Here is a 14,544-nt window from a genome sequence, read left to right as displayed (position 1 = left end):
TCAACAATAGGCTTTCGGGTCTATTGTTAAAGCAGGGGTTGCAATATAAGTTTAAAATTTAACGGGAATTTCGTTAAAAATTTTGTTAACCTTTTTTTATTTTCACTTCCAAACTGTTAACAATGGTTTGTTGACATAACCTACATTTGAAACTATTGTTAAAGGTCTTAAAAAATGTCTACCGAAACATTAAAAAAAAGGCTGAAATTGTACTGGAGGCCAGTACAATTTCAGTACTTTTTCAGTCCATTCTTCCGGCAGGGTTATGAATTTTAATGCATTAAAATATAAAAATGATGATTAAAATTTTAAATTTAACAAACAGATAGATCTGCGAAATACCCAGTGAATTACACACACCGTTCTGGGTGCAAGGCAGAATTATTTGATGTAGTGTAACGAGAATTTTTTTGTTAATGAATTCTTAACGACAAATTACAAATTGGTTGGCCAAAGTCTTCAATTCTTTATTACAAAAATAATAAAACAAATTTTACCGGAAGGGCGCCAGGTCTTTCTTGGACCAGTTCAAAAAAAAAAAATAAAAAGAATTCAAAATATTCAATCAATTTAAATATGCATCGAATTGACTAGCTCGGGAAATAGAACTAATACGGAGAGGCGTGAATTCTGAAATTAAACCAGTTTTCTTGTTTTTCAAGTTCAACACTTTTTATTAAATCGAAAAATTATAAAAAAGGGGGTTTGATACAATAATCAAGGAAAATTAGGTAACCGATCACAAATAAATCGAATTTTTTAGCAAACGGGGAATTTACAAGAATAAGGGGGAATTATTGAAATATGGGTAACCAAATTAAATTTAACCCTTTCTCTAGGCTCAGTAATCGGCATAAAAATACACTTTTCAATGATATTCAAACAATTCAGGTCGATACTAGAAAAATCACATACAATATTGCTCAAATAGAATTTAAATACGAACCGAGTAATCTGTCGAGGAGCAAGAGTCTCATCGGAGGTAAGGTAACAAAATTTAAGGACAATCAAAAATACGGCTAGGAAAAATTTACACGAGAAAATTAGTGTTTCACTAGCAAGAAACACGAGGTCACCAGACTAATCTCTCTGCCAATGAAACACCAAATAAGATGACACCAGTCAATCAAAAAAATAAAAGGTAACCCTGAGACTACGAGCTCGACGCAGAACACTCAATTCGGCAAAGAAAATTATAATAAATTAGACGCAATTCGCCAAAAAAGAGACAAAATAATAGCCAGAAGGGCCGAAGACAAGTATCTCACCTTCCCGTTGAATTAAATACACAGGCGTCGATTATTAACACTACTTGTAATGCACAGTTTTATTTTGTGTCGCACTAAATCAAGACCTTACTCGGAGGATCGCAGCGAGAGAGTGAATGAGGTGTTGCCGGCCGCTTGGCTTGGCGTTGCGGGCCCTCGGTGTCGACTGCTCCTTTCAGGGACGTAACTGGAGGTGGCGACAAGGGTGCAATAGGGGAATCTTTGTCGAATGATATCTTGGCCAATTTAGAAGGAGATTTCTTCGAGCCGGACAGCAAATTATTTCCCTCCTGCTTCCTTTGACTTCCTTCATTCCGAGCGACAGGCATAGGTAACCTTGAGCGCAAAGTGTTAAATATTTCAAAGGTCAGGGCCGTAGACTGACAGGGCACTTGGGCGGAAGAACAAAAATGATAATAATATCTGGAAATGTCGGTAATCTTATGACAATAAATATGTGATATGATTCGGCCTATTATTTCCAAGCGATACTCCTTTTATCTATCGTAGGCTGAATTCCGTAGTCGACTGGGAATTCGTGGCCATAAGTTTGAATCAGACGTCATTTTCCTCTTTCATGAAGTTGGCTTAAAGCGACAGTAGACCATGTGACCCTTGGCGGCAATTTTTAATACAGAATTCAAAATCAAAGATTGTCGTTAATCCTCCACGTCCCAGAAACAGCGAATGGTAGAAATAATACAGCTTCCCACGATGAATCCCTTGCAGTACAAGACTCCGAGCAGGTTCACAATGGAAACAAATTACAAAAATGTCAAAAATAAACTAATATTTATTCGGGCCGATTACTGAGCTTCTCGCGATTCCTCCGATAAAGCAAATTTTACAACGTTACAGTAGGCGCAAATTTCTTTGAAAGAAAAACACTATATGGGTGATTTTCACATAACTGTAATATTTGGCGGCGTCACAGAAAAAACATTCAAAATAAAAAAATTTTTGGTGTGGATACATTTTACAGGTATATATAAAACCTATTCGCAACCACAAATATGTACAAATAGCGAGAGAGTTTAAAACAACACCTCCTGCGGAGCGTTGAGCGAACTACATACAATTACTTACCAACGCTGCAGAAATTATTATGTAGTAAGTATGTAGTTCGCTCAACGCCCCATAGGAGGTGTTGCGCGAAACTCTCTCGGAACTAACATGAAACTTAAAAAGTATATAAGGAGGCAGCATTCTCACGAATATTTGTAGAATTTTATTCTGCCCGTCCTCTCCTATTTTTGCACTGATGGATGTGAGGTAAATAATTTTTAGACTCTGAACGAAAGGATTATTCACATTTCGATGTGATAGAAAATAATAACCATTTCTATAAAATAATTAATTAAAAAAATTAATATTTTTAATAATAATAAATGAAATAATTATTAAATAAATAAATTTATTATTTGACAAAATTTAATAAAAAACATTTTTTTTTATTATTGGTTTTTTAATGGCAGCCAATAATGTGCCAATAATGGTTTGCTAATTATTGGCATCGGCGTGGACATCCCACGATTTTACCATTAGTGGTCCATTATTGGGTGCCAATAATGGGACAATAATGGAATGGTGGCTCCCATTATTGGGCCATTAATGCGCCAATGGTTTTTTTCCCATTGGGTAGTGGTGAATACTTTTCTGAAACTAGTTTTATGCGCTAATTTCATAATATTATGTAAATGAAATTCAACAAAGAAGAAGAAGAAAACAAAGAAGAAGTAAATGAAATTCTCTCGTTATGTCAAGCTGATAGTAAATATTTTTCTGGGGCTATTTTGTGCATCAAAATGCTTTTTTTAACTCAATGCTTTATTCAAATTCAGAATTAAAAGAAAATCAACTTTTGACATATGTTATAGACTTCCTTCTGAAGGTTTCCTATAAGTTAGGTAATGAAATAAATTCTTTTGTCGGAGTTGTAGTCATTAAAAGTTGTGCACAAAATAGACCCCGGGATGGGGCTACTTTGTGCATTGATCTTTCTGTTTTTATAATGTTACGTAAACATTTTTTTGATCCTTTCTCCTTCATTAAATCTTTTGTGTAGATACAATTTCAGAGTAAATTAAGAAAAAATGAGATATTAAAAAAAATGTTGTAAATATTATACAACAAAATGTAAAATAAAACACTAAGATTTTGCTAAAATCATGATTTATTAAAAATTAACAACCTTTCTTCAAATTTTATATTACTCAGAAAATAAATAACACTTTTTCCTTTTAAATATACATTTTACAATAATACATTATGATAATTATAGTACTATCATTTAAACACATGTAAATAACTTTGAATCATCATTTCAATAGGAGCTTTCTTAAACGTTTTGAATATGATATTTTTCAAAAATTTGAAATTAATATTCTAAGGTTAAATGAATAACAATTTAATATCTAATACACTTTTCATGTTATTAGAGAAGCGAGAGAAATAGTTTTAAAACTAATTTGAAAAACTTATAAGTATTATTTAAAGTTAATTTTTTGCCGTTATGTTGCTCACCGGTTAAAGTTTTAATCGTTTTAAGGATTTTAATTTACTTATTTATGGTTTTTTGACAAAGAAGTTCTTTTTAATAATTATAGAAAGTGAATTTATCATTCGGCAGTTATATATTAAAGGTGAAGAAGCTATCAATTTTCCGAATAAATTTTTAACAAATAAATTAAATCTTAAATAAATCTCTATAAGCTCATGGGTTTCATATGTATCGACACCACAGCTGTCCTAATACAGAAACCTGCTTAATCTGAAAAATATTTTCGTAATTAATTAATAATTTCAAAATTATCAAAGAACTCAGAAAAAAACGGTAGCATGGTGGGATTAATAATTTTATATTTATTAAATACCTCGCGTACATAAAATAGCCCCAGTTGACGGCAGCACAATTCAATGCATAGGGTGGTCAGCTCCGTGGCAGCCAATTTTCGAAAATTTGTTATAATTTTTTTAAAATCACCCATATAGTAGAATTTGTATACATTTTGTCTATTTCACTAAGTGGTACTGTAGTCACCGTAGTAAATTTTTTTCTTGTACGTTATCGCAATGTTTTTATATGCTTATGACAGTGCGGGGTCCACTGGACCCCGCTTGCCTGTTCGTGCCGGTAAAAAGTTTAAATACCCATGTGGCATCATTTACAATTGAAATATGAAAAACGTAAAAGTATTCGGATGTATTTTCCGTCTATTTAACAGAATTTCTCTAGGATAAACTAATTTTTTCATACGCCCAGTGTGCAAAGTTACAGAATAATTCTATAACTATTCTAGAACAAAAAGAACAAGTTCTGTAACTGGTGAGGAACAGGCAGGTCAAAATGTCGTCCCCCTGGAGGCACAAAATAGGAACCAAAGTCTGTAACAATTCTAGAACAAAACTAGAACATTGTTTTAGAACAAATATATAACAATTCTATAACAAAAACGATTTATCATAAATAATACCCAAGCAGAAATTTAATAGTTGCATAGAACAAATAAATGTTTATAAGTATGAATAAAAATATGAATAATTAATAGAATATCTTTTTTTGCAATAAGTTTTTAAAAAATATTTTTCTTATTTTCTTTAATAATTTAAACAGACTATCTTATTTATTTAAATTAATGACTAAATTATTATTATCATTGTTAATAATTATTTAAACTTATACTTTATGTAACAATATTCAGAATTATACACAGAACACTTAAAACTAAGAATGAAAAATTTCGCACGCACGGGGGATCGAAACCTAGACCTAGAGGACACAAGTCGAATACACATACCGCATAGCCACGCAAGCTTGGAAGTGATTTTACTTCAACTTCCTTTTGAATTGTGGGACCGTTATGTGCAGTGCTAAAATTAAAAATTGAAATGTAACATACTTAATAAAAAAATAACTATATATGGGGCATTCCAGGCCAAATCGGAAATTATTTTGCTTTTGCATCTTAAATTTTTTTTAAACATTTTTTTTCTTTTAGTACTCTTTGAAATGAGTTATCTTGAATTTTTTCAAATTTTTTCATGAAGCGGTTCAGGAGATACAGATTTATGAATAATGACGTTTTTTACGTAAATTTTTTTTTAAATGCTTATAACTCGGTCAAAAATTGATCAAATTGGACGTTTTTATAATGAGATGCAAAAGATTTTTGAGATGCAAAAGTAAAATAATTTCCGATTTGGCCTGGAATGACCCATATATATATAAATTTTTTTATTACAAATAATAATATATAATTATGCTACAAATAATAAAATTTTAATTAATTAGTTAATAATAATAATTTATTATTGTATTTTTATGATATACCTATTAATTAATAATTGATAATAAATTAATTAAATATTTGATGTTATTGTTGGTGAATAATGTTTTTACAAATCTTGAAAATTTATGCAAGCTGACAGTGAAAAATTATTCAATTTTTTACGAATCATCGATACGAGTCTTTCTAAGTATCTCAATTCAAAAGATTTTTTGTAATTCATGCAAAAACGCGGCTGCACTCTACACGAAAAGAAAGTTATTATATTAGTTATTATATTAGAAGTATTAAACTTTAATAAAAATTATACTATATTTAGTAAAGTTATATCAAATATCGAAAACTTTTAACAAATTTTAATATAACTTTACTAAATTTTATATAGGTACGTTTTGTTAAAGTTTCACAGTAAAAAGAAAGTCTTATTTTAAAGCAGGAAAGCAGCCTTAAATTAAGATACAACATTTTTGTATCTTTTAACATTATAGCAGACAGTGCTGAATTTAAGACCGATCTTAAATTAAGATTTACTGTGTTAGTTTTGTTGATAGCAAAATTTTCCTTTGTCGCATTTTGTCCTACACTTGTAAAATACTTTTATAAAATTTAATAATAACATCTTTCCGTGTAGTGAAAATAAACACGAGTTTATAGTGAAAAAACAGTTATATTAAATTTTTGTAACAGTGTTCTAGAACACTGTAGGAACAATGTTACTTCAAAATTCTATAACTAATTTAGAACAAATGTTACATGTCTGTTATAGAACAGATACAGAACAACTGTTCCAGAACAATTAATTTAGAACAAATGTTACATGTCTGTTATAGAACAGATACAGAACAACTGTTCCAGAACAATTAATTTAGAACAAAGCTCTAGAACTGTTTTATAATAAAATTGTAACACTTATTCTAGAACACTGTTCTTTTTTTGGTCTAGAACAGTTATAGTACGTGCACACTGGGCGGATTCAGAGAAATTCGAAAAATAGATACTCGCGGGGTCCAATTGACCCCGCTTGCCCGCTCAAGGGTTAATAATAAATTAGGCATTAATTTAAGTAAATAAGATAGTCTGTCTAAATTAATGAAAGAAAATAAGAAAAATATTTTTTTTAAACTTATTTCAATAAAAGCAATTCTAATAATTAAATAACGAGCTTTAATATAAGCTTATAAAGGTAAATTTTGTTTTAAAGAGCGGGTTACATCATTTTCCAAATTTGTTAAATTTTACCTGCGTAATAGTACCTAATTGTGCGGTGTTATGCCGGTGATATTTCAATACTGACCTAGTACTGACTGACAGTATAAAATCAGTACGTACTGGACAGCGTTACCAGCCAGGGTTTTCCCAGTACTGCTATAAAAATTGTTGAGCTGTGCGAGTTAGACAAATAGATATAAGACATGTGATATAAGATATTTATAAGCAACAAATGTCGGTTTCAAGCAATCTTCTATTTAATAATAGAATATATATATATATATTTCAGATAAATTAAAAGAAATGTTGACAACTTTACTGCTAGTAATAATTATAATACTGGCTCCACATTTATCTGATGCGGAAATATTTGTCAATTCAGGAGAGGTCAATTCTGCAAATGATGAACCAATACCAAATATTCTTCCTGGCTTATTATACCCAAGAGAAAGTGAAGCACGAGAGGTTTATATTTTCAATTATACCATTAGTCTTAAATAAAAAATACGCCACCCAGTGAAAAATTTTTCACCTGTCCAATATCGGTCTAATATTGGGAGCATGGCATATTTTGCATGGCAACAAAAGCTCTATGAATTACATTTTCATCACTTCTTAGAATTTTCAATTCCTAAAAGCTTATCTTTATTCTAAAAATTAATAAAAGTAACTTTAAATATTTATTTTTTTTCTCATTACTAGTAATGCATAACGATACGAGATTTTCAATTATCTCACTTCATATTGATCGTTTTCAAAAAATGTTAAAAAAGTAAATATCGTTTATTCATTTGTTTTTTTATATATCGTATCGTACTGAAATATCGATCGACAACGAAGGATAATCTCGGTTTTTATTAGAAAATAAAAATTTATTCTACAATGACAGAAGAAAATTTAAACAATTCTACGAAAACAAGCTGGAGTCTTTAAATTAATCCTATTTTAAATAAACTGTTTTTTAAGTCTCCTGTAAAATTTCTCTACTAAAATTTCTAGAAAAAAATTTCTTTACTAAAAATTGTTTTTTTTCACAATTTCTTTTTAATTTAAGTTCATTTAAAGAATATAGGTCCCTTCTGTTTAAAAAGTAAACTATTTAAATTGCTATAAACAATATTAATTAACAAACAGTTAACTTTGATTCATCTTTACTAAAAAATGTTTTTTTTCACATTCTCTTTTTAATTTAAGTTCATTACAAGAATATATATATGTCCACTTCTTGTTTAATAAATAACTTTTTTAAATAGTTATAAACATTATTAATAGATAACTTTTGTTCCTCTTCACCAAAAATTTTTTTACGAATACTTTTGTATTTAGGCTCATTTAAAATATATAAGAATGTAAGTATAAATACTTATTTTAAATAGGCTGTGACTTTAAAATATGTCTTTGGTGGAGAGGAACAAAAGTTAACTATTTGTTAATTAATAATGTTTATAACAATATACACTACCGTCCGTGAGTATCAGGACTCCCCTTTTTTCATGAGTGGAAAAATTCTTAAAACGTAGAAAATAAGAATGACAAAAAATTTTCGTATTTTTTCCCTGAAAGCTAATAAAATTATGAAAAGACTGACACCTGATCGAAGAATTTTTGTTGACTATTCTGTCAGATACAGAAAAAATACTGGATTTTGCATGCTTTTCGTAATTTTTTAGTTTGTCGAAAACTAATTAACTTTTTTTAGCGTTCTTGGTCTTGTTTCAATCTCTATTCAATGTAGAATCTAAATTAATTAATGGTATTTTGATATAAATTTTTCCAAAAAAATTTGAAACTGTGAAAGTCGGATAAAAAAATTTTAAAAAACAGATTGACACTTTTTCAACAAAAAAAATTTTTTTTTAAAAATAATTAAGTAATTAAAAAGCTTTTTTGAATTTTAGTTTATCTATTAAATAAACATATTTTACATTGACCTTTTTGACACTTTAATATTCATGATAATTTTTTTAAACCTACTTTTACGGTTTCAAATTTTTTTGGAAAAATTTATTTCACAATACCAGTTAATAATTTAGATTCTACATTAAATTGAGATTAAAACAAGACCATGAGCGCTAATAAAAGTCAATTAGTTTTCGAGAAATTAAAAAGTTACGAAAAGCATGCAAAATCCAGTATTTTTTCTGTATCTGACAGAATAGTCAACGAAAATTCTTCGATCAGGTGTCAGTCTTTTCATAATTTCATTAGTTTTCAGGAAAAAAATACGAAAAATTTTTGTCATTCTTATTTTCTACGTTTTAAGCATTTTTCCACTCATGAAAAAAGGGGCGTCCTGATACTCACGGACGGTAGTGTAAATAAGTTACTTTTTAAACAAAAAGGACATATATTCTTGTCATGGACTTAAATTAAAAAGAAAATGTGGAAGAAAAACCTTTTTTAGGAAAGAAAAATCAAAGTTATCTATTTGTTAATTAATATTGTTTATAACAATTTAAACAAGTTACTTTTTAAACAAAAAGGACATATATTCTTGAATTGAATTTAAATAAATTAAAAAGAAAACGTGAAAAAAACCTTTTTTAGTGGAAATGAATCAAAGTTATCTATTTGTTAATTATTATTGTTTATAACAATTTAAATAAGTTACTTTTTAAACAAAAAGGACATATATTCTTGTAATGAAATTAAATTAAAAAGAAAATGTGAAAAAAACCTTTTTTAGTGGAAATGAATCAAAGTTATCTATTTTTATTAATTATTATTGTTTATAACAATTTAAATAAGTTACTTTTTAGACAAAAAGGACATATATTCTTGTAATGAACTTAAATCAAAAAGAAAATGTGGAAAAAAAACATTTTTTAGTGGAAAGGTATCAAAGTTATCTATTTGTTATTTAATATTGGTTATAACAATTTAAATAAATCATTTTATGTTTAATTAATTGTCTGGTTGTCATATTAGATTATTTTGAACTAATTTAGATCATGTGCAGTAACGAAATAAAAAAATGAACGTCCTTTTTCAAAAAATTGTGTTAATTTCTTAACTTTGATTAAAATAAAAAATTGGACAAGTGCGAGTTGTACTCGCACTGCAATGGCGGGTTCCGTACACAAATATTAAAACAATACTTGTAACATTGATCGGTAATTGGTAGAATTAAAATAAACAATTATAAAAATATATTAAAATCATTTGATAAAAAAAAATAACTAAAAAAAGTTAAAGTATTGTATATCTAATATTTTAAACAATAATAAGCAGAGGAACTATAATAAATTTTGAAAATTTTGTTCCTCTGCTTATTATTGTTTACAATATTAGATATATACAATACTTTAATTTTTGTTAGTTATTTTTTTTTATCAAATGATTTTAATATATTTTTATAATTGTTTATTTTAATTCTACCAATTACCGATCAATGTTACAAGTATTGTTTTAATATTTGTGTGCGGAACCCGCCATTGCAGTGCGAGTACAACTCGCACTTGTCCAATTTTTTTTTATTTTTAGTTAAGAAATTAAAGTCAGAAAACAACCTCTCATTTATTCTCTTAAAATTTCACTCTCTTCCTTAAAATATTTAATGCCACGTGTTTAAACTAAAAAAAATTAAAAGAATTTTTTTTTTTTGAAAAAAAAAATTAAAAAAAATTTTTTTTTGATTTTTTTTCAAAAAGTTTCTTAAATAAATTTTTTGTCGTCAGACTGTAATAATACACTAGGATACCAATTTTCAGCTCATTAGGTCAAATAATGTAAAAGTTAGGGAAAAAAAATTTTTTTTAAAAATTTTTTAGTTTTTCCTTGACAACGCTATGGCCATCATTACATATCAAGTTCTCTATATTTTTCCTGTAATATTCGAGTAAAAATACCCCAGCATGCAAAATTTCAGCTCTCCATGTCGAATAGTTTAGAAGTTAAGGGGGGGGGGGGAATGGTCACTTTTTATGCATTTTTGGCCAAAAATCTTGTTATTTCCTTGACAACGCTATGACCATCATCTCCAAACACATTCTCTATATTTTTCCTGTAATCTACGTGTGAAAATACATATCTGTACCAAATTTGAGCTCTTTAGGTCAAATAGTTTAGCCGCTAGGGGGGGGGACACGATTTGGCTACGGACAACAGAGTCTCACCAATAGGGTTCCGCCGATACACCGTAGGTGTACGGAACCCTAAAAATCAGAAATAATTATTATCTCAAAAATCGGTTTCGAGGGATGTCTTAAGAATTTATTCCCTTTTAATTTCAAATAAAGAACACTGAAATCGGTTAAAAATTGTAGGTTGTAGACATTTTTGAACAGTAAATTGTAAAAAAAAATTCAATTTTGCAGGAAGTAAATTTATAACTTTGTTAAAATTAATTTTGACTATTTCATTTTTATTTTGATATTAAATAATACAACTCTTTAGCTTAAAGTTGCACTTGGTACTTTATTTATGTGACTCTCGACTTAAATTTTTTTTAAATAAATAAATGAAAGATACACCACGAGTATACTCGGGTTAAACCGTAGGGAGGTTAGCTATAATTTTTATTTACTCTTCCTGCAAAAAGCAAGGTTCGAGGATCCAAATACAATTTTCTTACAAACTAAATACATAATCAATTAATCATCTTACATCTAATTACAAAAAACACTTAACCTATACGCTTCCTTATTCAACTATACTTATACAAAAAAAATACCCTAACCTATCAACAATCGCCAGTGCCAGGGCTTCCGTTTCCAGTTCCAATTGCCTTTCCTGGCTATACTCCCTTTTCGCCCACCCCTTTTTCGCTTTTTCTTAACCTTAACATTTTACCATCCAAACTACTTCTATTCACTCATACACACTCCTCATTCTACCCACATTTTCTCTATTCCATTGCTGTCCTTCCAACCTTCTCAGTTTCTCTCTCACTTCTCTTCTTCACATTTTCTACTATCATTCACTCTCATTTGCCCTAACCTTAACCACTTTCCCAGTATCTTCCCTCACACAATGTTTTATCTCATCTATCCAAATACATTCTTTACCCATTCGTACTACTCTTCCATTCTTTCTTTCATGCCATGCTTTATCTCTCAACAGCCATATAATTCTTCTTTCTCTCCACGTTCGGTCCTCATCAATTCTTATCACACTTCCTTTCAACTTCATTTTCATTGTCATCACTTCCTTTTTCTCCTCCTCATTACCTAACTCCACCAACCACAATTTCGGTACACCATTCTCGCCCATTCCTATCGCTTTTACCATTTTTACACTTACACTAACCCCCACCCACGCAAACACTTTTTCCACCTCTCCTTTACCCTCCGTTGCCCTTACATTCATACCCCTAATCACAACGATATTTTTTCTTTTCTCTCTTTCCATACCATCCACTCGTCTCGATAATTCCTCCATTTTCACCTGCATACACACATTCTCACCCCCCTTCACCTTCCCTTCATTTTCCCTTAAACGTTCTTCCAATTCATACAATTTCCTCCACAAATCTTCCTTTTCTTTTATCCACTCTATCTCCCACTTTTCCCACACTCTCTGCATGCTTTCCAAACTCTCACTAATTTTCTCAATCTCTCTGTCCCTTTCATCCGCTTTTTTATTCACACGTTTCATCTTTTTTCCTATAACCTCAAATCGTTTGTCCAAAGATCCACTCCACTTTTCAAATAACTCTAACAAATCCATACAATCCTCGCACGTCATTCTTTTTCCATTCTTACCTGTTCCCCTTTCAAATTTTGGCGCCTCACACTCACTCGACTCACTTCCATATTCACTACTGCTACTACTCAAGTCAGATTCAACCCCAGACATTCTAGACACCTAACTTATCTACACGCAATTCACAGTCCTATTTCTCTCTCTTGTCTCTCACTATGCTCTCACTTTACACTACCTAACCTCACAATACCGACTTCTCTTTTTTATCTTTTTTATCACGCACACTCACACTACTCTACGCAAACATACCTTTTTCTTACACTACCACAAATTCCCGTTCTCGCACAGCACACTACACTAACCACCCCTTTTTAATTTTAAAAAAAAACTTAACAAAAACTCTTAACTCTTCATGAACGCGTGTACACGAAAACGGTACCGGAAACGGAAGCCATAGGGAGGTTAGCTAAATGTGAGTTTTAATTTTATTAAATTCAGTAAACATTAATTATTATCAATTTTTAATTCAAAATAAAATTGTATAAATTAACCAAAAAATGTAGTCAACTATTCTATTAAACATCAACAAACTTCTAATCAAGAAACTATTATTTATTTGAATGTATTTGATAAAGAATTTTGTTTTTATTGTTTTGAAAATAATGTCCAAATAAAAAATTCCGAGAATCTCGGTACTTTCGCTCGAATAACGATAATATCGTTCGAAAAACAAAAAACTTATTCTCATATCGTTTTTTTTGACATAATATAAGAACAAATATCAATCGTTTTTTGTATCGTGTCGATCGAATGCATCACTATCGCTGATTGCGAATTTGAAGTCTGTTTTCAAAAATTCAAAATGGCGGATGCAATATGTCTGATCATTGTGTAAAAATTTTTTTTTCACCTGAAACTCTACTCTACTCCTAAATTTAGAGATGTGCAAAATAAATCGAACCGAACTGTTCGAATTTTTTCGCCTAGTTCGAATGTCGAATATTCGACATTCGAGTTAATACAAAATTCGAACCGAACCGAGTTTTGTTCGGTTTTAGAACGCTAAAATGTCGAATTTAAAATTCGACATTTCAGTCGCCTAGTTCGAATGTCGAAAAACCGACATTCGAGTGAACCTAGTTCGAATGTCGAATATTCAACATTCGAGTTAACCTAATATTGCGAATAATTTAAAAATTGATGCATTTTAACAGAAATTTATTTCTCGGGGGTTTTCGAGGTCGCTGATTGTGAATATGATATCAGATTAAAAGAATTCAAATTGGCAGATTCAAAATAGCCCCTGGTTAAAAAACCGGACAGATTTCGGACTAATTCAAAATTTGTCCGAAACAATGCGGTTTATGGTCAGGTTTTTGTCACCCGAAATTAATCCGGAAAAATCCGAACTCTATACGGTTTGTGAACAACACTTGAAACCGGAGTTGGTCCGATCAAGTCCGAAATTAATCAGTTAATTTTAACTAGTGAATCCGGAATTAGTCAGAAACAGTTAAAAATTAGTCCAGACAATTTAGTGAATGTTAATAAAAAAATAATTATACAAGTTACACATATTAATTATTATTACTTTATATGGTACATTCAACATATTTTTTCGATTTACCTATCGCAATTTTATTTACATTAACTTAAAATTTCTAACGCTTGGGGATTCGAACCTACACCTATCTAACATTATATCGCACCGAAATCAAATACACTAACCACTATACCACGCTCGCATGAGAGTTTAAATTCATAATAGAATTTATGAAGTGCCACGAAAAGAAATGACAAGAAACTAACCAGTGGCGTAACAACGAATTAAGGGGCCCTAGACAAAATAGTTCGAGGGTCCCACAATTAATCTTTAGTATATACTGCATTTTTTATACATTAAAAAATTTGTTGTTCTTTTGTCATTTACAATTATAATGATAACCGGCAACAATTTACGTGTTGACGCGAGCGTTTATTTTTTTTGTAAAATATTTTATGCTTCTTTTGAGAAAAAATGTTCAAAAGCCTGAAACCTTAAAAAAAATTTGTTATATTTTGTACTCACGTATAAATTTTTAGTAGGGAATATTATATAAATGCACAATAAATATTTTTTTATATTTGTATTTAATTAT

General features: G+C 29.7%; 1 protein-coding gene across 6 annotated transcripts in view; it reads left to right on the top strand.

The window, feature by feature from the left end:
- LOC122506360 (beta-glucuronidase-like) overlaps nt 1–14,544 on the top strand; it is a 623,628-nt gene that overhangs the window by 169,431 nt on the left and 439,653 nt on the right. For all 6 annotated transcript variants that reach the window (XM_043618482.1, XM_043618483.1, XM_043618487.1 and 3 more), the window contains one exon: nt 7,053–7,228. In XM_043618482.1, coding sequence (XP_043474417.1) covers nt 7,067–7,228 — 162 coding nt within the window. In that variant the 5' untranslated portion in view covers nt 7,053–7,066. Of the gene's footprint in view, nt 1–7,052; nt 7,229–14,544 lie in introns of those variants that run through there.

Source organism: Leptopilina heterotoma, unplaced genomic scaffold (genome assembly GCF_015476425.1).
Source record: "Leptopilina heterotoma isolate Lh14 unplaced genomic scaffold, ASM1547642v1 Lhet_411, whole genome shotgun sequence".
Taxonomy (NCBI): domain Eukaryota; kingdom Metazoa; phylum Arthropoda; class Insecta; order Hymenoptera; family Figitidae; genus Leptopilina; species Leptopilina heterotoma.
This window is presented reverse-complemented; position numbering and strand designations above follow the sequence as displayed.